General features: G+C 34.2%; 1 protein-coding gene across 1 annotated transcript in view; it reads left to right on the forward strand.

Annotated features, from left to right (window-relative positions):
* LOC148956587 (cytoplasmic tRNA 2-thiolation protein 1-like) overlaps positions 1-24,606 on the forward strand; it is a 90,325-nt gene that overhangs the window by 42,512 nt on the left and 23,207 nt on the right. The window contains exon 5 of the mRNA XM_089091312.1: positions 21,148-21,379. Coding sequence (XP_088947438.1) covers positions 21,148-21,379 — 232 coding nt within the window. The remainder of the gene's footprint in view (positions 1-21,147; positions 21,380-24,606) is intronic.

Consider the following 24,606-nt stretch of genomic DNA (forward strand, 5'->3'; position numbering starts at 1 on the left):
TGAATAATTAACCATTAATCAAAATACCGCGCGAATACTGTTTCGTTTGCTAGACTATAATTTCCTTGAGGGGCGCCACTCCTCAAGTGGGAATAGATTTGATCGCAAGGTCCCAAGTTTTGTGGGTACTCTGACAGGGTCGAGGCAGCCCTTTGCAGAGGCTATTGTCCATAGATCTTGATCTTACGCCCTGCCAAATATTTCCTCCTATAGAGGATCCTCCCACGATGGTGTCCACGATGCTGAATTACATTTGAGGAGCCTTCTTCCTCCTCCACCTGTATTTATGGTCGCCGGGTGAGGGTGCCCCAGTTTCTATTATGGACCCCAGGGACAAGGTCCTCCTTAGTCCGCACCTCCTATGGAGGTAACCTACAAATCTGTTGGGTGTTTCCCTACCCACCACCTGGGAAAGTGCTGAGTAGCCGGGGGGAGGCCCATACTGAGCAGTAGACTCAGCAGTAGTACTGCTGAGTATTAGATGTTTAATGGCTCATTTGAAAGTTATTGTTCATATCTACGTGATTTTGATCAATTCTAGCATCCATAAATATGAGAAGACGTTAACTCGCTTGGTAACCATAGCTTCCCAGATGCAAAAGATAAATATAAGTCAGGCAACTATAGATATAACTCTTCCTAACGAAGAAATTACATTCCATGAAGCCTACGTGTCAGGGTAATCTGCATAGTGGCGTGGTATCCCGGCAAGCACTAAAAATGGCACTTTTGGTGACACTTCTGAAGTGTCACCAAACTGACACTTCTGAACTGGTGGCACTTATGAAGTGGAAAAGCTTTGAAGTGTAAACCAGCACCGTTGTAATAATTATGGTCCGAAACCCTTAACTGGAGGTTTACGAGAACTCTTCCCGTGTACTCCCTCTGCCAGTCCAATTAGTAAGTTTCATAAATTGTCTGTTCACCAGCAGGCTACTACAACATTAGCAGGCTACCACACCATCATAGAAAGATGTTTAATAGCTCATTTAAAAGCAATTGCTCATGTCTACGGGGTTTTTACAAATACTACCATCTGTTAAATTTTATATATTTCAATGTTAACTAGTTCCTTGGAAGAATTCGCTATGAACTCTTTGTCTTTAACACGGTCAGTCGACGTCGAGGCTCGCCAAATGATTTTTAAGATATCAAATGGTCTTAAGAGGAAGAAACTCATAGAATAATAAATAATTGGATTACAAATTTTCCTATGACTATACCATGACGTATCCCCTTCTCCTCCTCCTGTTGGCAAAAGTCCAGCTTCACCAAACATAGTTTAATGCTCTCACTCTTTATAATAGAAACTTTAATTAACTCAATGTTTTATAATAGCCAAATACACGTGTATTTGCTGAATAAGGTCCAATAACTAAGCTTTTGGTGATTAAATAACCCTCCACAGTCCTGGGGAAAAGGGCTCTAAGTTACGCAATTGTGGTCCTAAAAATTCAATAGATTAAATATGATTAAAATATCTCGTAGTTCAGTTATTAGAGCGTTAGACTTTAAATTAAAGTGTCAAGGGTTCAAGGCCTAATCGGGCATTTTTTTTTTAATCGTAGTTTTGTGCCTTTTATGTGATTATGCGGAGAACCTGTTTTTGTTAAGGCTGACAACGGTAATTCTTAACCAATACTGTTTTCCTACTATGCCAAAAATTATGATTAATCGCCAAAATTTGATCGATTTTGAGCTAGATTTTTTTTTTGATAATTCACTATTTTTGTAAATGTCACGCACTTATTTTGTAAACTTGTCAAGCATTTTCATTCAAAAGTGAATAGAGGTCATCCAGTTTCATGGTTTGCAACTGCACTCGTAGTAGATCACTAAATCCATGCCCCAACACCTTGCTACTTTGGTGTTGGAGAAGTGTAGAGATTTGGTCCACCTTCCAAATCGTGTGCACCATTTTGTGTAGTGCGAATTTCTCGGCATTATTTGAGAAACGATCAAAAATTAAATTAAAAAAAAAATGTTTTTTCAACTAAAAGTTAGGAGCGACAATCAAACTGAAAACGAGCAGAACTTCATTCCGAATATGATCCCCCCCCCCCCGTAAAAAGATAAAAACATCTTTGTAGTTTTGCTTCTACATTAATGATAAATTAAAACGGGCAAAGATTAATTTAAAAAAAAGGTTATCTGAGGGAAGTAAAGAGCGAAGTTGAAACTTTAAGTGACCTAAAATTACTGTTCACATTTTTTGTAACGTATATTAATAAAAAAATAAACCAACTAATTATATTTCCTTACGTTTGTAGGATTGTAGAAAATTAGTGCTTTATTGAAAACATTAAATAGTATAGGATATTTCGTGCAGTAAATGCAGATCGATTCAGGACACTTTTTACAGTATAAAAAGAATATATCTTAGGATTCTTGCTTAATTTTCTATTCATATCAGTTCTGCACATTGGCTCAGTTCAGTGAATAACCCTCGTTCTGGTTCTGAAAAGGACATCTCATGATTAGTTTGTAGACATGTCCGAAGTTTCCTCTTAATAATATTAGGTCTATAGACTAGCTTTAGAATTTGTATCATAGCATGAAATTCTCCGATATATATAGAGAGAAATAACCGGAGTTCCAGAGTTCATATTGTGGCTTATTTGATTTTCATTTCCAGTAATACTAAAGAGTATTTCTTACAATTTAAAATTGTATATTACTCACTATTGGTATTATAGCTGGTTAGACCAACATGTGATAAATCAGTCCATTATTTCTCTATGCTGTTCAATGACTTTGTGGTTATTAAAAAAAAATATTATATATGCTTATATTTTTAATATATGCTTATGTTTTTAAGAAACATAAGTTGAAAGTTACTTTCATGTTGAAAGTTACTTATATCACAGCTGGTTTAAGAATATGAAAAGCTTTAAGCTACATACTCACTTTGGATCCTAATTCAATATTCTTGTTCTTATACTTGGCTTTTGTATTTTTAGTAAAGCCCTAGTTTTCTATAATCCTGCAAACATAGGGAAATATAATTAGTTAGTATATTTGTAATAGTTTTATTGACATGTGATTGATAGACTGCGAAGCAATAATTTTGTTGGTTTTAATTTTCGTCTTCGCTCTTTGCTTCCCTCAGAAAAACTTTTTTTTTAAAATTAATTTAATGTAAAGGCTTTCCCAAAGGTGGCTTTACTTGGAGTGAACAACCATGACTTTTATATCTTCGGATGACATTTCCGTGTTGAATGGCACATAGCCAGGATTGCTACTCCTCTTTTTGAAATTAACTAGCGTACCCGTAAAAAAGTACTATAAGATGGAAAAATAGCACAGTCTTCAATAACTTCCCGTTTGTGTTACACAAAATACTCATTGGGGTACCAAAATAGAGGGAAGCAATGGAAAGTTTTGTATAATAGTTGCCCTTTTTTCGTAACATACTAATTGCAACGGATATCTTCCATGCAACCCTGTACATAGCTGAAAAAATGCGCGAAAATTGTCCTTTTATAAGATTTACAAACTTTAATGAAAATTAGTAAAAACGCTACTTTCTTTAAGTGAAATCATAATTCTGTATTTTCGAAAAATATACTAAAAGAAGTACAAGTATACTATCTATGGTAACCCAATACGTTGGTAATTCTACTTTTATGTCCTCGTCAGAGCTTTCACTCCCCCTAGGCCTTCATATCAATGGCATAATTTCGCCGAAATCCTGGGGGGGGGGGCAAAGTTGTAGCCAATTTTCCTAAATCAAGTGAAAATGACAGTTAAAAACATATATTACCATAAAGGCAAAGATATACTAAATAACACTGACCTGTTTCTCTGGATACTTGAATTATGCAGGCTTATTTTATTTTTGACATGATTTTTTGCAGAAACTAAATTTTAGCTTGTGGGGGAGGGAGCAAACTGAAGTCTAAGAAGGGCAAAATTGGGTCTGGAGGAGGCAATAGTAACTTCAAAAGGGACTCATTCGATTGGAAATCGAGAGTTCTAGTGTCCTTTTTAAGATTCAAAAGTGATAGGAGGGCAAATAGCCCCCCCACGCCCTTTTCCCCCAAATAAATTGGATAAAAATTTTGAGATAGCCTTTTTGTTAAAAATACTTCAATGATCACAAACAAAAGCTCCGGTGTTGGCACAAACACCAAGGGCCCGGGGGCAGGCGTTGTAAGTTATGCCCTGGGGGCACATATGGTTCTTATGGAAGGAATGCTCGTATAAACTTCAGAGAGGGCTCATTTGCTCTAAAATTTAAATTTCTAGGTCACTTTTTGAGAGTCAAAAGATGTCGGAGGGTAACCAGCCCCCCCCATGCCCTTTTTTCCTAAATGTATCCAATAAATATTTTGAGATAGCTATTTGTTAAAGATAGTTCAAAGATTATGCAACAAAAACTCCGGTGTCAACACAGCTCCCAAGGGCCCGGGGGCAACCGTTGTAAATTATGCTGTAGGGGCATATATGACTCTTGCGGAGAGAAAGTTTACGGAAACTTCTGAGAGGGGGCATTTGATTCAAAACTGAAAGGTCTAGTTAACTTTTTAGGAGTAAACAGTTTTTGGAGGGCACCTACCCCCCCCCCCCCCCGCGCCTTTTTTACTCAAACCCATCTGATTAGAACTTTGAGATAGCCATTTTTTTAATAATAGTTAAAAGATCCTATAACGAAAACTTCGGGATTAACACAGCCCCACGGGGCCCGTGGGCAAGCGTTGTAAGTTATGCCCTGGGGAAATATATGTTTCTTATGGAAGGGATTCTCGTAAAAACTTCAGAGAGGGATCATTTGATTGAAATTGAAAGTTCTAGTTCAGGTTTTGAGAGTCAAAAGAGATTGGAGGGCAACTAGCCCCGCCCCCCCCACGCCCCCTTTTCCCCATATGCATCCGATAAAAATTTTGAGATAGCCATTTTGTTAAAAATTTTTCAAAAGTCAGATAACAAAAACTCAGGTGTCGACACAACCCCCCAGGGCGCGGGGGCAGGCGTTGTAGGTTATGCCCTGGGGCACATATGGTTCTTATGAAAAGGATACTCGTATAAAATTCAGAGAGGGCTCATTGGATTGGAAATTGAAAGTTCAAGTTCACTTTTTAAGAGTCAAAAGAGATCTGAGGGAACTAGCCCCCCCCACGCCTTCTTTTTCCAAACTCATTTGATAAAATTTTGAGATAGACATTTTGTTAAAAATGGTTCAAAGGTCGATAAGAAAAATACCGGTGTCAATACTATCCCCCAGGGCCCGGGGGAAGGCGTTCTAAGCTATGCCCTGATGGCATGCATGGTACTTATGAAAGGGATTTTCGTATAAACTTCATAGAGGGCTCATTTGACTCGAAATTGAAAGTTCTAGTTCACTTTTTAAGGGTCAAGAGATTGAAGGACAATTAGCACCCTCCCCTCCCCCCTGACGCCCTTTTTTCCCAAAACCATCAAAAGATCATGAATATAAGTGCTGATGCTTAGCTTTTACTAAAACTGTCAGCAATGAGCTTTTGTAGACGACAGTAGCATAGCGTAAACAAGCTTTTGGGTGGGCGATGGTGAATGTTGTATACACTCGTTTTTTTAACCAGATTCATCAGTACTGCTACAGTACATATCCCCCCATCATTTCCTCCAAATTCGACGCCCAGCACAGGATGCTTAATTTCATAATTGAACCAAGCTCTATTCTAATAGCCTCGGGTGTCGCGCTATTCTTTTGCTCGTAATTTTGAACGGATTTTGACTATGTAAGAATTAATTTGTTGTACTAAACTTTTAAAATACATGATTTATTGAAATATTATTTATGATTTATATTAAATTGATTTACTTGGGGGCTCGCATATTTGTATTAATAAATAGAATTGATATCAGTGGGCATCATAAAGCCGAAACAATTATCATAGGCAACGCAATAGAGATGTCTAAGTAAAGACATAGGATAAGCCAAAGAGATTGCGTAAGATTATATTCGCCAACATTTAAATAGCGACCGTATTTCAAATTTGAAAATATTCGAAAAACAAAGTTAGAATTATTAACTTATCCGTTGGGCATTGTTTGACAAAGAATATCCAGAAAATTTGACCAAATCTTGGTATCATAGCGGCAGAAACCTTAGATTAATTAAAATTGCCTATGATGTCAATTGGAAGAAAAAATTGACTCTTAGTGTTTGAAAATTACCTTCCCCTTTGTAACTTTATTTAAAAAATACGAATTTTATAAAAATTATACAAAAGTTTTTCTTGTGTAAAGCAGGGTATGGAGGGTATACATTTCTGGAGGGGGTTACACTGAATATCGTTTTTATGTCTATAATTCCCTTCACAAGCAAAGTTCGGTCTTCTAGTGCTGCATGATAAAACTGATAACAGTAGAAAAAAAGAAAGGGTTGGTGCTTCATATACGTGCGCACAAAATTCTAAATTGAGAGAAAAATATACGTATTTTGACTAAATTCACTTTATTCTATTCTCAGCAGACATTTGGCACAGGATACTGATGCAGAGATAAATGTCCTACAATTGGCCCTGGGGTTGTGTGAAATGCGACTTATTTCAGTCATAATTCTTAGCGCATTTATGTCAAATCTTTTTTGGAGCTGGTTAAAAGAAATATTTAGAAAAGTGAAAATAGCAATAAGTCAACATGATATTATACATAGAGGCAGTTCTACATTTATGGGTTAGTATTTGCATCTGAAACGTAAGGAATAGGACGTTATCAGCGCTTATTAGGAATTTCAGTGACAAATAAGAGATTCAGAGTTTCAGTTAAATACTGGAAATAAAAACAAAAACAATTAAATGATTCCTGGAGTGGATCCCCCTTTACCAAATTCCATGACCAACGTACAACCGTTTGGACTTATTTAGTTGTAGTACGAATGTCATTTTAAAAACCACCAAGTCTTTTTTTTTCAATGATTTCTTTTTCATTGAGGAAATTATATTCACTGAATATCTACCTTCTTATTCTTCAATGATTCCATTTCTGTCCTATTTGCAGATGGTGAGGGTGTATTCATTTCCAATACTGAAATTTTAAAACAAGAGAATCAAGTCTCACTGATAGATTTTAGGAAGTAAAAACACCTTAAATATCAGGGGGAAAATTTACCTGAGCAAATGTGGCAAAACAGGAAGCAGAAAATATTTTCAATTTTGCTATTAACTAGGCTCACTATTTTACTTGATGATAAAGTTTCAAAGGGAGTATATTTGGAAAAAATACTAATATGGAACATATTATGAAGTGTAATGGACCCTATTTTTTTCGTTTTCCTTATGTAAAAAAAAGTATCTGCTCAAAGGAAAGAGCAAATTTGACACTTAAAACGAGCAACAGCTTTGAAGCTACTTAATAGATTATTGTTTTGTCCAATTTTTTTTGTGTGGGGGGGGAATTGCCCCCCCCCCCCCAACGACGCCGCTGGTAACAAGTTTAGTTTTCTAAAATGATAACTAAGAATATGATCTAATGAATTTAAGATTTGATATTGCTCTTTAATTTCTACTGAATGTATAAATTTGAAAAACCTATGGATTTGAATCAACACTCGCCCTCGTAACAATCTCATAAGGTTTCATCCCTATAAGTACATTCGAATTGGAGATATCTATCACGTAAATTTCTTCATGGATGCATCCTTGCTTTATTCATGGTAATCTGAATTTGGAAATTTTTTGTCAATATTTTCTAACCTGTATATTGAACTATCTTATTGTACCATTAAAAATGTTCAATTTATAACATTTTTTGAGATATTGAAATTCATGTTTTAATTTTTTATATTTCTCTTGAGTTTCCAGTGAATGTTAAACCCTATAAAATCTATGTATTTAATTCAACATTCCTTTAACAATGTCAGAAAGTTTCATCTCGATAAATACATTCAAACTGGAGATATCAATTACGTAACGTTCTTAATGGATATATCCGTCCTTGACTCATTATAACCTAAATTTTGAAGTTTTTCATCAGAATGTGCTAACCTGTATATTGGCCTTTCTTATTGTACCATAAAAATGTTCAGTTTATAACATCTTTGAAATACTAAAATGCATATTTTAAATTTTGATATTGCTTTTAACTTTCAAGTGAATGTTCAAAGACGAAAAAAATATATGGATATAATTCGAAATTCACCCTGTTAACAATCTCAGAAAGTTTCATCTCGTTAAGTACATTCAAATCAGAGGTATCAATTACGTGATTGCAGGTTGGAGTTATTTTTTTTTGTCCTCAAGTCCTGAAGTAAAAAGAAAAAAAGGTCATAAAATTTACAGTTTTATGTACAAATTGGAATGTTTCAATTCTAAAAACTATATTTTTAAAATGCAATTACTTTGGGGAGGGGGGAGGGAGGAATTTGGAGGGGAAAATTTTCAGGATCGAAAACCAATGAGATTTGTCGAAAGAAACTAGCTTTTGAAACCCATTGAAGCCTTTATTTATGCACTCTTTAGTTTTAAACATCGCTCTTTACTTTCCCCTAATGTTCCAAATTCAAAATAGTCTATGGATTTAATTCAAAATTCACCCTCTTAATAATCTCGGAAAGTTTCGTTTCGTTAACCCAAATCGATGCTTGGATATTAGCTATTGACTTTTCATATCATCTATGACCCTTGACCTGGGGGATAAAAAGGTTAAAATTTTTGTCATGATAATTAATGAATATATGGGTTAAGTAACAGTTTATTGATTTTTTCTTCAGAATGGGCTTGGAAAGATGCCAAGGAGTCAGCACTTTCTTCCTTCTACATGAGGTCTCTGATAGATTTCTGAAAACTTATCCAAATAAAACCAATTGATAAAACAAACTTGCTACGTCATTTGACAGTCTGGAAATCTCTGGTAAGTGGTTGACTTGTCGTATCCATTTTTCGATATACTACTATCTACCCTAATTTTTTTCATAAGAAGTTTTGATGAAAAAGTAATATTCGTTATGGTTCTAAAATTTTATTCCTTTTCGTAAGTTAAAAAAAGAATAGTGGTTTCTATTTTTTGAAAGTCAGAGCAGACTTTGGCACTAAATGTCAGATACTCTTGCTACTTTCGAAAGATTCTTGGGTCTATGATTATCTTTACATGCTTGTGGGCATATGGTTGTCGAATGATACTCTTAGCGATAACCATATATAGGTTGTGTTCGAGGGCCCATACTTTTCGTGCAATAGCAACTGATGCTGCATTGGCAGAGCCGAAATTGACAAGGTTCTTTGAAAAATTCAGGCATGAGATTTTTGGAGATTCCGATAATTTTCTAAAGCTTTGCTGCTGTCATTACTCCAGGGCTTACCGTTGTACGGAAAGTAATGCCCGGGCGCCATTATAGTCAACCTTGGGGACAAAATAAAAATTATGTAAGAATACACCACCAATTATATACCCTGTTTGTAACTTGTTGAGTTGAAGAATGGCCATATTCAAGCGTGCTCTTTTCCGTTCAACCAATCCGACTGATTTTTTTTGAAATTAGAAACGATTCTCAGTTGTCAATGGATGGAGATGCAATAACTCAGAAACGGCCTAGATTATTAAGCTGAAACTTTCAGGAAATATTGGCTGGGATGTTGAACTAAATCAAAAGAAATTATATATATTCTTGTTGTCAAAATTGTATGTTTGCAACATCTTAGGAATAGTTACAAGTACTGAGATGAAACTCTTTGAGAATGTTGAGGGGAATGTTGAGCTAGATCAAAGTACGACTATTAGTATCTCGGTTCTGAAAAGGGCGTATCAGCGGTATCTCAGGATTTCCTGATGGTGTTTAATTGGATCCTTCAGGGGATGCTGAACTAAATCAAAAGATACTATGTAAATCCAGCTTGTTCAAATGGTGTTTTCAATATCTCAGAAACGGTTGATTGTATTAACCTGAAACTTTCAGAGAATTCTGAGGAGGATGTTGTACTTAAAAGTCCCTATGTGCACCCCGGTTATCAAATGTCGCACCTGCGATATCTCATAAACGGCTAATGACATTTAGTTGAAACATACGGAATGTTGAGTTCAGCTTCGTGATTAGTCATCAGCTTCCCTCTTTGTTTAATTTCTGTCCTTCCTCTAACTCTATTATACCGAATAAAATTTTTAGATATATGTTTTATTCAAAAAGCTTGAAATGTCTAGTAAGTTTGCCTTTGGGTTTAATAACACTCCCACAGCCCCAATGTTGAACTTTGTCTTCCCTGCTATGATAAATCATACCCAGAAACATGAAAAACGAACAAAATAAAATAAGCATGTAAAGATGAACTCTATAAGACATTCTACACCTCATATTCTGCCTAAATTTTGGAATATACGTCGAGTATTCGTATATATTCTATACGAATATGTACGTAAAATATATATTTTGAATATACCTGGAGAATTTTCCCCACCCGAACAAGCCTATAACTATAAGTTCAGCAAGATTTCTTCTGAAATTGGAAGAAGAAAAAGATTGTGCCACCTTCATTAAAAATTCAAGTTACATTTAGGCAATATTAAAAAAGAAAAGTTTACAACTCAAGACTTTGAATGAATGAGCCCTGTTATTTAACCCTCTGAGACAAGTCTAGCCTATGAACCAGAAAGAAAATATTTATGAACTGGAAATAATTATTTTTTTCTTTGTAAATATCGTTTGTTTTAATTGTATTACTTTAGTTTATCTACTGATGACGATTAACGTTGTATGAGACCAAAATATATAGAGCTTTTTTTATCTGTTTTCACTGTATAATAAAATGACTTAATCCTATTTGAACTTTTATTTGTTCGCCGTAGGAAGGCAGTGTGGTCTTCGAAAAAACACCTTCATCTGTTTAAGTATCTATTGTCTTTATGTTTGTTCAGTTAAATTAATTTTTGTTTATTTTGGGTATTACTTATTCTTTGCAAGTGACTTCGTTGGGGGGAGGGGGGGGCAAGGGAGGGCAGTTGCCCCCCAATAATTTAGAAAGAATCTATAATTTATTAAGTAGATTTAAAATACCTTCATCTGTTGAAATATGTATTGTCCTTATGTTTGTTCATTTACAATAATTTCTGTTCATTTGGGTTTAATTTATTCTTTCACAGTGGCATCATTGAGGGGGCGCAAGGGAGGGCAGTTGCTCCCCAACAACTTCGAAAAAAACTATAATTTATTAAGTACCTTTAAAATTATTGCTCGTTTTAAGTGCCAAATTTGTTCTTTATTTTGAGCAGATAATTTTTATTTTATTTTAACAGAAGTCGGCCAGTTCACTTCAGAATATGTTCCAGATTAATATTTTTCCAAATATACTGCCTTTTAAACCTTATCATCAAGTAAAAATGTGAGCCTAGTTAATGGCAAAATTGAAAAATATTCTATCCTTCGTGTTTCGCTAATTTGCTCAGGTCAATTTTCCCCTGATATTTAAGGTGTTTTTACTTCCTAAAACATGTCAGTTCAAGATTAGATTCTCTTGTTTTAACACTTTCAAAAGTGGAAATGAATACACCTTGTACATATGCAAATAGGACAGAAATAGAATCATTGAAGAATAAGAAGGTAGATATTTAGTGAATATAATTTCCTGAATGAAAAAGAAATCACTGAAAAAGAAAATAAGACTTAGAGTTTTTTTATAATGATATTCGCGCTATAATAGATAGGACAAATCGGTTGTAGTTTGGTCGTGGAATTTGGTAGAGGTGGATCCGCTCGTGGTATCATTTAATATTTTTGATTTTGAGTATTTAATATAAGTTCTGATTCTCTTATCTGTCATTGAAATGCTTAATAAACACCGAGAACTTCCTATTCCTCGCGTTTTGGATTCATATACTAACGCATAAATATTAAACTGCCTCTATGTACAATACCATACTGACTTCTGGCCTTGAAGTCCTGAGGTCAGGGGTTCGAGTCTTGGTGACGCTGATTCTTTGATTTGGGGCGGAGGTTAATCGTGTGACTCTGTAAGCTCAGCCAGAGACGACCCAGCTCTATACCTGGAGAAATCCGGGGGAAAAACACGGGAAGCGTCCGATGATTTTCCCCCAACCACGCATTTCACTCCTAGCTAAAGGCATTGAATCAGGAGATCGTTACCTGCGCAACGCAGACCATTGGTCAGCATGCGAAAAAGTTTTTTTAAGTCACACAACGCCAGCGCTACTTATGCGACATTTATCTCTGCATCAGCTTGTTTTACGTTTCTCACAATTTAGAAATTTTGTGTGTACGTATATGCATTACCCACCCTTTCTCTTTTTCTATTGTTATCAGTTTTATCACGAAGCTCTAGGAGACCGTGCTTTGCTTCCGGAGGCAATTATAGACCTAAAACGACATTTAGTGTAACCCCCTCCGGAAATGTATACCCCCCCCCCCCGACTCTGATTTACACAAGAAAAAAAATTGTGTAATTTTTATACAACTCGTTTTTTTTAACAAAGATACAAAGGGGGAGTCAATTTTCCCTTCCAATTGGCATCCCTGGCAATTTTTAATTAATTTAAGGTTTCTGCCGTAATGATGCCAAGAATTGTTCAGATTTTTGTATATTCTTTGTCAAACAATGCCCAATGGATAATTTAATAATTCTAAATTTATTTTCGAACACTTTCAAATTTAAAATACGGTCACTATTGAAATGTGGGGAATATATCACAATATAATGTTTCACAATCTGTGGTAATACATTGATTTATCCTGTATCTTTACTTAGACAGCGCTATTGCGCTACCTATTATTTTTCTTTCGGCTTTGGCCCGCTGATATCAATGCTGTTTATCAATATAAATTGGCGAGCCCACAAACAAATCAATTTAAAAAGAAATCATAAATAATATTTCAATAAATCCCGCACATTATCAGCTTAGTAAAACAATTTAAATTTTATGTCCATTAAAACTATGAGCAAATGAACAGAGCGATACTCGGGACTGTTAGAATGGACCTTGGTTCAGTTATGAGCTTGAGCATCCTGTTCTGGGCGTGGGGGTTGGGGGAGGTGGAGGGGGGATATGTACTGCAGCATTAGTGGTGAATCTGGCTGAAAAAAGTCGAGTTTATACTACATTCACCTTCGCCCGCCCGAAAGCTTGTTTACGTTACACTACTGTCGTCTGCAGCAGATCATTGCCAGTGTTTATTGTTTATAATGTATTGCGCAATGTTTTTAAGATCACCATGTAGCGTGTTTGTTATATAATTTTTTTTTTTCACTACCGCTTGAATAGCACCTACTTCAATAGCAACCCATCTTGCCCCCCCCAATAAAAATACTGTATCTACGCCCTTGTTCTTGAATATGCATTTCTGCTCGTTTTGAGTTTGAACTATTACAAGTTATATCTATTTTCAACAGTATGCTTTAATTAGAAAAATGTCGACGAAAAATAATAAATCACTATAATAATCAAGATGACTTGCAAGAACTAATAAAAATAATCTAAATGCAATCCAAGACTTTTTCATTGTATTTTCTTTATTTCTCAATGTTCTAAATGTATAAGAAAATTTTTATAATATATTTTGTTTCAAAAGCGCAAAATGGCGCAACAGGCTTTAGATTTCTATGATTAGGGAAAGGGGAAGATGGCAGTAACCAATATCTTTTGTAGCACTTTTTGTTTGTTTTAAGTTTCACTTGAATATTTAATATAAGTTTTACTAGTTTATCTATTCATCTATATCAGTATCTGTTAACTTTGTTTTTGATATGTTCATTTTTAAATGATCGTTTGGGTTTCATTTATTCTTTGATAGTAATTTCTGGTCGTTTTGGGTTTGAACAATTATATGACTTTGTTTCTGCTGTTCTGAAGTTTAATATATCTCTTTAATTTTTTGAATAACTTTTTTTGGAAGCTTTTTAAAGTTGATATTGTGTAAAGATGAATTGTTTCTTTAGAAAGGGAATGACGGAAAGGGAATGTGGACAAAACCCAAACAAAATAGTAATTTTGGGAGAATTTGCAATATGAACTTAAAAAAAAACCTCCAAATCTGGAAGAAATTCTGATTTTGCTTTCCTGAGTGATTACGACGGGAAAAGCTGCCGTTTTCTTTGTGGTCATACACTCGGATCATGAGTATTTTGTGGCACCACGTGGCTTGCAGAAAATTCTATTGAACCCGAATCATTATATATGGATGTTTTACGGAATACTTCTGACGTTTCACTGATTATAAAAAGTTTCTGCGCATAACAATGAAGGCCCAACTTATATTGTTGTCATTCTAACAAAATTATGCACGACATCAGTGTCGCTTATTTGTCCCATTCCTAATTTAGTCAGGTTGAAAAAGTTCACCTGTCGACCTTGGGAGAGTGGGTGAATGCGAAAGACTAATTATCATCCTCCTCATAATTGGTGTACATACGCATACATCACCAAAACTAAAGCAATAAGTTATTTGTGACTACTTAATTTTTTTTTTCTTTGCATTTTCATAGAAAAAAATCGAAAAAACAAAAATTTCTCCCTATAGATTGTCGAAAACAGATTTTTTTTTCTATCTTTATTAAAAAAAAAGGCCTCGTTTTCCAACATTTCTGTGAGTTGGTGTCCCTGTATTGGCCCAAAAATACAATTGACGCGAAGTGTCGTTAGTAGTAACAGGTATCGCTGGTTATGACTTCCTTAGAGATGTGTCTGAGATTTTGTTTTAGTTCTGCGTTAACTCATAGGAATGATTATTCCTTCAAAAGAAAAGTATTAGTCTCTGTGGAATTATTAGACATTTCAGAGCAGGATTTGATGCAAGATTTTTGGGGAGGAAGCACCGGTGACCACCAATTTACAGAATAGAATATTTACAATTAAAAAATTGATTGAAATAGTGAACACTAGTGAGAATCTGCCCACTGATTTTAAGTTTTTTTTTCCGTTTCTGTGTTTGGCTTGTTGAATAAACATGTCTATTTTTAGCTTGAAAAACGCTTAATCTGTGTTACTTCTTAGTAACACAGTTAAGTCCTCTGACAAGTAATCCTGAGCGTTCCATTACTTATCCGACTAACCTCTGACGTCACATCCACCCTCATCAAACGCTTGGATTAGTAATCCTACTTATCCAGACAAGTAATGGTTGCTCCTTTTCTTCACATCGCTGGTAGTGATGGTAGCGCAAAGGAATTTGAAACTGAAAAACAATAGGAAGGTTTCCAGACTTCGGTTGGAGCTACAATTATAATTTCTTTTTGATCTTTGCTAGAATTGAATTAGCTAATCTATGGCTGTTACTTGTTCTGCTGGATGTGGAAAGTCTGCTGTTTTGAAGGTTTTATTTTTTAGTTATAGGCTATTAGCCTAGCCTATTTCATTGAAAATTTTATCACTGAGTGAAGCAACCCATTTTCTTTAGAAAAAATGACGGTAAATTTTGGTAAAAATTTAGAATTATGGCTCCTGATAAGGAGACATGTTAAGAAACAATTCTTACTTTAAAATATGTATAATGATCATGGGCGCCCATATGGGGGGGGGCAGGGGGGGGGGCCCCCCCCCCCCCCCCCTGGCTGAATGATGCTGCCTTATTTTTATGTTTTTGTCCTGAGATTTTTATTATATAGCCTAGCATTAAAAGTGCCAATTAGATGAGGTTTGCCCTGCCCTGGAATTCAGCTTATGGGTGCCCATGATAATGATCCTAGCTAACATAGCCTATTATCCAAGGGGAGAAACTTCATCATCAAGTCTTTCCTCTTTTTCCTTCTTTTTCCAATTTAAAAGAAAAAAATTACAATTTTCTCCATGCTAGAAATGCAATGCATAAATATTTTGAAATTGCCACTATAAATTGTTTTTATAGATAGCATTCATCCCAGCCATTGCTAGTTAATACATACAGAGTATATACCCCACCCCCTTAATGTGCAAATATATAACAAAAATTGCATTCTGAACCTAAATATAACCAAAAGAACTGTACCCCAAGCCCTAAAAATATCTAAATCAGGGTATATATTTGCACATCAGGGGGGTGAGGGCAAAATGTATTTGTGATGTAAATGAATGTTATATTTAGAATCAGAATGCAATTTTTGGTATATATTTGCACATTAGGGGGGTGGGGGTATATACTCTGTATGTAAATGTATTAGCAATATTTTGTATTTTTGCCACTGCTTTTTCTTTAAACACATGCTATGTCATTAACTAACAATGGCCAGGATAAATGTTATCTAGAAAAACAATTTATAGCAGCAATTTCAAAAGATTTATGCATTGTGTTTCTAGCATAGAGAAAATTGTAAATTTTTTCTTTTAAGTCTAAAAAAGAAGGAAAAAAGAGGAAAGACTTGATGATAAAGGTTCTCCCCTTGGATAATATGTTAACTAGGACCATTATACATATTTTAAAGTAAGAATTGTTTTCTTAACATGTTAGCAGGAGCCACAATTCTAAATTTTTACCTAAATTTTTTGTTATTCATATTATTGACTTATGAATAAAGTAAACATACCACTTGATGCCTTTTTTATGCTCTTTACAAATATAATAAGAATTTTTCTGTGAATTGAATTTTACCCCCACCTATATATATACCAATTCCGGGTGTAAATTTGCACATTAGGGGGGTGGGGGAAAGTTTAAACTTACCTTTCATTTATATCAGAAATAAAATTTACCCCCACCCCCCTAATGTGTAAATATATATCCTGAATTGGTGTATAAAGGGGTGGGGGTAAAATTCATTTCCCACAAAAATGATTATTATATCTGGAAAGAGCATAAAGAAAGGCATCAAGTGGTAAGTTTGCTTGGGACAGTAGCTGAGTTAGTCAAATAGAACTTTCAGGAGTATATCCAGACACCAGTTATGGCTGGTTTATTAATGTGAATTATACTAATGGAACCTCTTTCTTTTTATTTATATTTAGTTTCCCATTAGGTAAGGAATATATTATAGCTCATTTCACTACTTTTCAACTTGAAATTCTTGAGTTGACTTACTATTCTTCTTTGTGTGGGTGCTACTTCCTTGTAGGGCTGTCATTTATGGGGGATGCTCCCCTCTCCCAATGTTTTGGTCACTTGGTAAAAAATAATAAGTTGGTAAAATTGTAAGGCAGAGCCAGGTTTTTCTGAGACCATTAAAATTCCTTGTTTTATTAACTAAAGATCACAAAAATACTGACATTTCATTTACAGAAACTCCAAACTTGGTCAGTAAATGTAGCAGTTTTACTGACTCCTGCCATGAGTTTACAGATGGTGCCACAATTTTCCATTTGGCTAAATAAAGAGCATTAAAATAGTGAAATGATATGTACTGAAATCTGAATCTTGGTTGGTAAATGCAGTGGTTTTACCAGCTCATGCAGTGGTTTTACATGTTGTCCTTGAAATGGACATTATACTAATTATTGACAAAGAACAGTCTGTAAAAATGACCAGTCAGTTGGTAAATCCCTTGCCCCCTCCCCAATTATTTGGCTAGTAACAACCCTGATGACAGGGCTAAGAGTGAATAAATCTCTTCTTAAGGTCTTTTTAAGGCTATTTTATTATATTTTTGGGAGTAAACTTAAAACTCTTTTTTCCACAACACTTTTTAGGTCTTGCTGGCATACCATGCCAATATGTAGACTAGCCTATTCTGACACATATACTTCATGAAAAATAATTTCTTCATTAGGAAGAGTTATATCCATGGTTGCTACTCTCATGTTCATATTCTGAATTTTAGAAGCCATAATTGTAAAGCAAGTTAATCTCTTTTCACTTAATCTAAGATCAACTATAAAATGAAATCACCCTCATCCACCTAACCACTCTTAAAAAGGCATTACTGTAAGTTCTACTTTTTAAAGTGGGAGAAACATAAATTCATTGGATTTAAACTCCAAAATGGGTACCCCCTTCAAAGTGGTTCAATGATTTCAACTGGGCTTAAAAAATAGGAATTCACCTCTCATAGAACAACTTATTCTTTGTATTCTTGAAAATATTTTGAAATACCTAACTTCACTACATTTCCCTCCTAAGGACAGTGGCCATTGATAATATTTAAAATCTTAGTGTTATGGAGACTGAAACCATGCAATACAGATCTTCAGCTGAAATGAGACATAAGAAAAGTGTTTTGAGCCTTATACCCTTGCTCAATTCTGATTTATACGGTTTTAAAGATCTGTAAATCTGTTTTGTAAGCTTAGGAAAAAACTCCTGATATTCCTTAATGTTTTGGACTATTAAAATAACAGCAATTGTATGTTCAAAAATTGAAACCAATGAAAAAGAGATCTAAAGCTTAAGTTAAGGTGTAATGTTTTTGTCTTAAGTCATGTAGGTATAGATCTGTCATGTATGCAATCTTCTAAGCCCTGAAGATAAGAAAAGGGTTGACATATTAGATTGGTAATACAATGCTGGGTGTATTTTAGGCCTTCTATTGATTCCTTAAAGTTTCATTCACCTAATTCAACTAGTCTACTTTCCAAGATAGCAATACACCCTAAATTAGGATTTTTTCATAATAATCACTACCATTGCAAATGTATCCCAGCCCTCCCCCTCTATAATTGGGCAGGATATTGCCATGAAGCAATATAACAAACACTTGCTGATTTTTTTTTTATATGATTGATATTACAAACCAGTTATATATAGGAAATTGATAGGTTGTTGACTGTCCTCTTTTAGCTAGTAAAATAACACACAAAAAAAAACAAAAAAAAAATCCCTTCAAATCCCTATTCAGCACTCCAAATGTAATAGTGACTAGTGTGGCAATGATTAAACCACCCCTTCACCCTAATGCTGGGATATAGCTCTAATTTATATGAAAGACTTTGCTGATTTTTTTTTTTTTGCTTTGGTATTATGAACCAAATTTTTATGAGAAATAAGTACAAAACCCATGTGAATCAATAAAATCAGTGAATTTTTGGGTAAATTGATCTTATAACATAGGAACCAAGTAGCATAAAAAAGGAAATATATCAATGGGTTCCCCACATCTATATTCCCTATATTAAGCTCAATCTAAATATGATAACCACTATGCCTATCATCACAATTACATCCCCCCCTTTCCCTAATTCTTAGATATATCCCAGGGCCATATAAAAAAGATTCTTGATTTCCTGGGTTGATTTCTTTTCTTTGTTCCAAAGAAAAAGCTGTATCCAGTAATCTTTTTTTGGGAGGGGTGGGAGTGGACTCGAATTTCAGCTTTACTACAGAATTTTGTGAGGCTCAATTAAAGATTGTCACCCTAAAATCAAAATTGGGAACATTGATCAGAGTGGGCAGTAATCAGCAATATTAACCAAGAGGGGATATTGAAATAATCAGTTTCAATTTTGGAGTCCTAAAGGAGCAATTACCACCACAGTTGTTATCCAGACAGAGTAGCCAGCTCTTTACTAGCCAGAATTCTTTGTAGAAAAGAGGTTGTCATTCAAAAGCCCTATTTGTGACATGTTATTTAATAGAATATATTACTATACTATCACCATTTATTTAGTCAGAATGCTAAGGCTCATTTACTTAACTAAAGTTAGCCCAAGAATCCACCTGAAGCTAAGACACTCCTGAACTAGTTAAGCTTACTGGATGTATAATCATTAAATTAGTTCCATCTGTTCCTCTAGATACATCCAAAATGTAAATAAGGAGGCATTAATCATTTTGATGCTGTGAAGATGTCTTCCCATTGAGGCTGGAAGAGGTGTAGATTGTTTGCTTATTGTTTTGTTTCATTGTAGAATTGTTTAGTAGAGTCATCCTATATGACCTGATCTCAATGAAGCTTGTTAGAACCTGGTTGAAGCTAAATCTAGAAGCTCCTTGTTGTATGCCTTGAGACCTATGCTGTAAAGTTTTGTTTTCTTATGTTAAATTGTTGGCTCTTTGTACAGTCTAAGAATGTAAAACAGTGTTATTTTACATAATGCAAAAGAGGATAAACTTGTTCCTTACCTTAAGTACCTTCCATGTAATCAAAGATTACAATAGTTTAAATTTTATCATCTTTTCAGTTCTTTCATGAGCATGCAGATCTTATTGTTTATGATTATTCCTAAGGTTTAATCTCAGCTCCAACAAGGCTGAGTGACAGAGTTGCTATCTCTCCCTTTAAAAAAGACTCAGCAGCTTAAGCATTAGGAACTGGCTATGACATATGCAGCATCAATGGCTATGGAGGATATTTACCCCCCCCCCCTTCTTTGTTTAGAATTATTAATAATATTAATTGCCAATCTTTCTTCACATTTGAAATTTATCCAGCCATATTTCATCATCCTTATAAACTATACTTACCAATATTTAAAAAGCATATTGGTTCTGTTTCATTTGCATGTAAGATATAGAATAATTTACAAGAGGAAACAATTTTGTCTAGTGTAATTGGGGCTTTTGAATATACTTTCTTGGTAGATAGTTTTTAGCATGGTGCTTATAAAAGTTTTTCAGAGGGTCTTTGAAAGATTGCATTGTGTTTTGTTTCAGCAGCTTTAGTCTCAAATAGTGTGGCATTCCATTATTGTTTTGTTTATCATTTTGTTTTATACTAACCTTTCCTTGTTAATTACTGAAACAGTGTTGCAAAATTATGTCATAATATGATTGTATTTGACAAGACATACAGTAGAGCTTATTGCATTACGCCAAATAAATAAATTAGTCAACATTCCAGAAAATCTGGAGTAGGCTTTTGGTCTGTTATTGTAGTTGCATATATTTTTTATGTGTCAGAATTAAGAAAATGTAAAGGCAATATAACAGAAAGTAAAGCACTATAAAATTATGCTTGTTTAGGACTGGTACCATTGATTGCATTAGTTTTGAATGTAATGAGTATTCTTTTGAAAGGTGGGGATGCATCCATAATATGTCTTTGATATAATACTATAATATATTTCTATGCTACAGGGGGCAATGCAAAAGGAAATCAGTATATCTTCTTTTCCATTGTTGTAAGGTTTATCAGAATGGAACCAGATCATGCAGATTAGGAATTTTTGTAGCATTATATTACCAACCAACCAATAGATGGTTAGAACATTTTTTGTTGGCAACAAGTGAATACCAACAAAAATGTGAGTGCCAACAACAAGTGAATGCCAACTATTGAATGTTTTAGCTTATAATTTTTTTCAACTATAATTTTGGGGCAAATGCCGTGCCAAATTTTAGATATACTCCTTTCTGTAAATTTTTATACTAGTTTACTTTTTTAGAGGCCTAAGACTGGAGATGCTGTTTGCAAGGATTGTTTTTTTTGGGCATTTGAACAAGAAATTCACAATACTATAACAAATTCCAAAATGTTTAAACGAGGTGAAACAGTGGCTATTGGGGCTTCTGGTGGCAAAGACTCCACTGTATTAGCCTACATAATGAAGACATTAAATGATGTATATGATTACGGCCTTAAACTGATATTGTTATCTATTGATGAAGGTATTACAGGTATGTTGATTTTTGATCAGTTTTATTTCAATGCATATTAAACTGTTAGCCATTTTTTTTAGTGTCCAACTTTAAAGAAAATCTTAGTAAAATATGAACAATCAGTCTTTGTTGTTGCATTGATAACTTGTTGTTAGAAATGATGTTGCTTAAGCCAAAAAATTTCAGTCTGGTAAGAAATGTCAAATCTGTATCTTTTCTGTCCTTAAAGCTGCATGCCTTACCACTGTAAGACAGAATCGACAGCATTTGGCTGTGTTGTGACAATCCTGCTTTAACTAACATTCATACTGATTATATTTCTTTTAATCTTCATGACCCCAACTTTCCTACCTAAATTCCTTAAATGTCACAATATATAATCAATCTTTGTCCTGGCTGATAGGCACCAACATGTATACGTTTAATTTTTTTTTGTTTTACTTGATAGTTGAACTTGGTTCAGTGCAGCTTATGATAGTCATTTGTAAATACTGCATTATGTAATTATAAACAAGATAATGAAGTTTAATAAGAAAAAAAACAAACTATGAATGACATCTATCACAAGTTTTAGTTGTTTTTTTCTTGTTACAAAAATTTTGTAAAAGCAAGTAACATAATATTGAATCATCAATATGCCTGTCTCACCACCTTAAAATTGTTCCATACATAAATCTTAAAAGTAAGTATTTTATTTTTTGTCTAAGGATTTAGATCATACCTGTTCACAAAGAAAGTGTAATCTGCCCTTTTTATTATGGTTGTATTGGTAGCTGCAGCCTAGTTACTGGCAAACCTCAACCCATAATGACCTAAAAATAATTATTTTGATAAAAAAATGGATTGAAATAAAAGCACACCTTTAGAATTGCCATGGTCAAAAACCCTATTTATGTAACTTCCAGTCTTCTGGCTTGAATGTCAAGGAAATTCACTTTTTTGGCTTGGAAAGTACTGATATGTACTCTTTTTTCTCTGCTGCTTGGGCACTGGAGCATCATAGAGAGCTGTTTAAGGGTTCATTATAAAGGAAATTACTACAATCTACTCACTTCTGTAATTAGCAAAACACAATATTTAAAATAGAAATCTTACAAAAGACTGCTTCTTCATATACAAGATGATAAGTGATGTAGCAATAGTAGGTTACAACCATAAATGATATTAAAAGTAAAATCTATGTTATGATGCTAGTTATAATGACATATGTACTGTCAGTATATTGTTGTTTCATATTGTCAGTATATAAAAGGGTGTCTGGTCAGGTCACCTTAATGGTTTTTGGTAATTCATGATGGTGTCATTTCTAGTAAAGAACAGACTCTAGCCCATCGCAACCATAATATTAAAATATGTAAAATGTAGGTTTCGAAAAAAACCGAAGCCTCATGGTCGTGGTGATGCAACACAATTGTCTTTTAAAAAGATGCTCCTCTGGGTATGGGCGCCATATTTGACTGACTTTGCTGCCTGACTCTCTGTGGTTTGTTCTTTACTATTCTAACTAAGAAAAAGCCAAAGACTTCTTTCAATGTATTGTACCATGCAAGGATAGGACTTTGCCAAAGCTCTTCTATTAGATGAATCAAACACTTGATCATAATCTATACAACCAAGGACTAAGGGTGTCTGAGGATTCAGACACTTCTCAATTTTATTAATCTAGGAGTAAAAATTTAGTTGACGCGTCCTCTCCCCCTCCTTAAAGCACGCTGTTCTTCCCTTAAAACTTTGTTTACAGGATCTCTAAGTCTAAAGTCAAAAGTATCATCATACTAGGTAATTTGCTTGCTACAGAAACCAAGCTAATGCTTCCATAATTACCAGACTCACTCTTATAAACTTTCTTCCAGAACTGTTTACTTAAAGTTTTCCTAAAATTATAGTAAAGAAAGAATGAATTCTGGACCATGGTAACCAAATATTAAAATAGAATACAATTTTAGATAAAATACATGACAAAAGATGATATTTCTAGCTGCATGCCACATAGACAAATATGTCTGCAGTAAAATATGCGCTGCCATCCCTCTGAATGTATATTTACCCCAACAGTCCTTTAAAAACTTTATTTAGATTAAAATAATTTAGCTCTGGAATGCGTGCATCATAGTTTTGTAAAGTGAGTGTTCCAATGCATCATTTTCTATTTCTGATTTTTTTTTTTTTTTGGGGGGGGGGGTAATAAAGCAATGCCATTTATATCATATGTTTAATACCACTATTATTGCCTACAAATATATTTATATTGTTATATTTATTTAACTTCAACGACAATTTACATACAAAAATCAATATGATTCACCCAAAACCAAACAGTTGATGTGGGGTGAATCAGGTAAAATAACACTTACATTTTAAATTCACTGTAATAAGAAAGAGAGAAAAGAAAAAAAAGTAATATTGATGCTACAGGGGCAGCAACTACATACCATATTCATGCTGTGGGGTCACATTCACCAGCCAACAAAGAATTGCAACTTAGTCTAAATCAAATTTCCTCCAAAACAAACAAAACTAAAATTCATACTTGCTTAATAATTTTTCTTTCAATTTTCCTTTAAAATCACTGAAATTTTCTATCTTCTTCATATCATTATCCAAAATATTCCATAAATTTATACCTTTTATAATAAAAGAAAGCGTGGACCTGGCAGACTCTACAGGTGGAGCGTGATAATCATTCTTATCCCTACTATTTTGGTTATGTATATTCCATCAGTTATAAAACTAACCATCAAAACACTCCAGCAGCTGGTTCAGATTATACCTATAGGTAAACACTAATATATAAAAATGATGAAGACCCACTACTGGCAGTATCCTAAGATCCCTATAAACTTCTTGAACCGATTCTCTTTCTGATTTTTTTGGTAATATTCTAAAAGACTTGTTTTGAATAATTTGCATAGGATTAACAATTGAAGAAAATGTACCCAAGCATGCAGAAGAACAATACAAAATATAAGGATAGATTAACGAAAAATAGAGAAGCCTAAGTATACTAGTTGGAAACATATGTTTAAGTTTACGAATCATCCCCAAATTACGCGATAAATTCCGGGACAAAGTGTCAGTACGAGATCGAAAACTGAGATTCTCATCTATAGTAATGCCAAGATACTTTACTACCTTTTGACAAGCAATTATACCATCATCGTATGTTATGTGCTGTATAATGGATAATAATTCGATGTTCTCGTAAATACGAGAAAGGTGCTCTTAGTGGGGTTAACCTCTCGCTG

The sequence above is a fragment of the Artemia sp. Qi Xiang Cuo genome, chromosome 1 (genome assembly GCF_049724085.1).
Source record: "Artemia sp. Qi Xiang Cuo chromosome 1, ASM4972408v1, whole genome shotgun sequence".
In the NCBI taxonomy this organism is placed as follows: Eukaryota; Metazoa; Arthropoda; class Branchiopoda; order Anostraca; family Artemiidae; genus Artemia; species Artemia sp. Qi Xiang Cuo.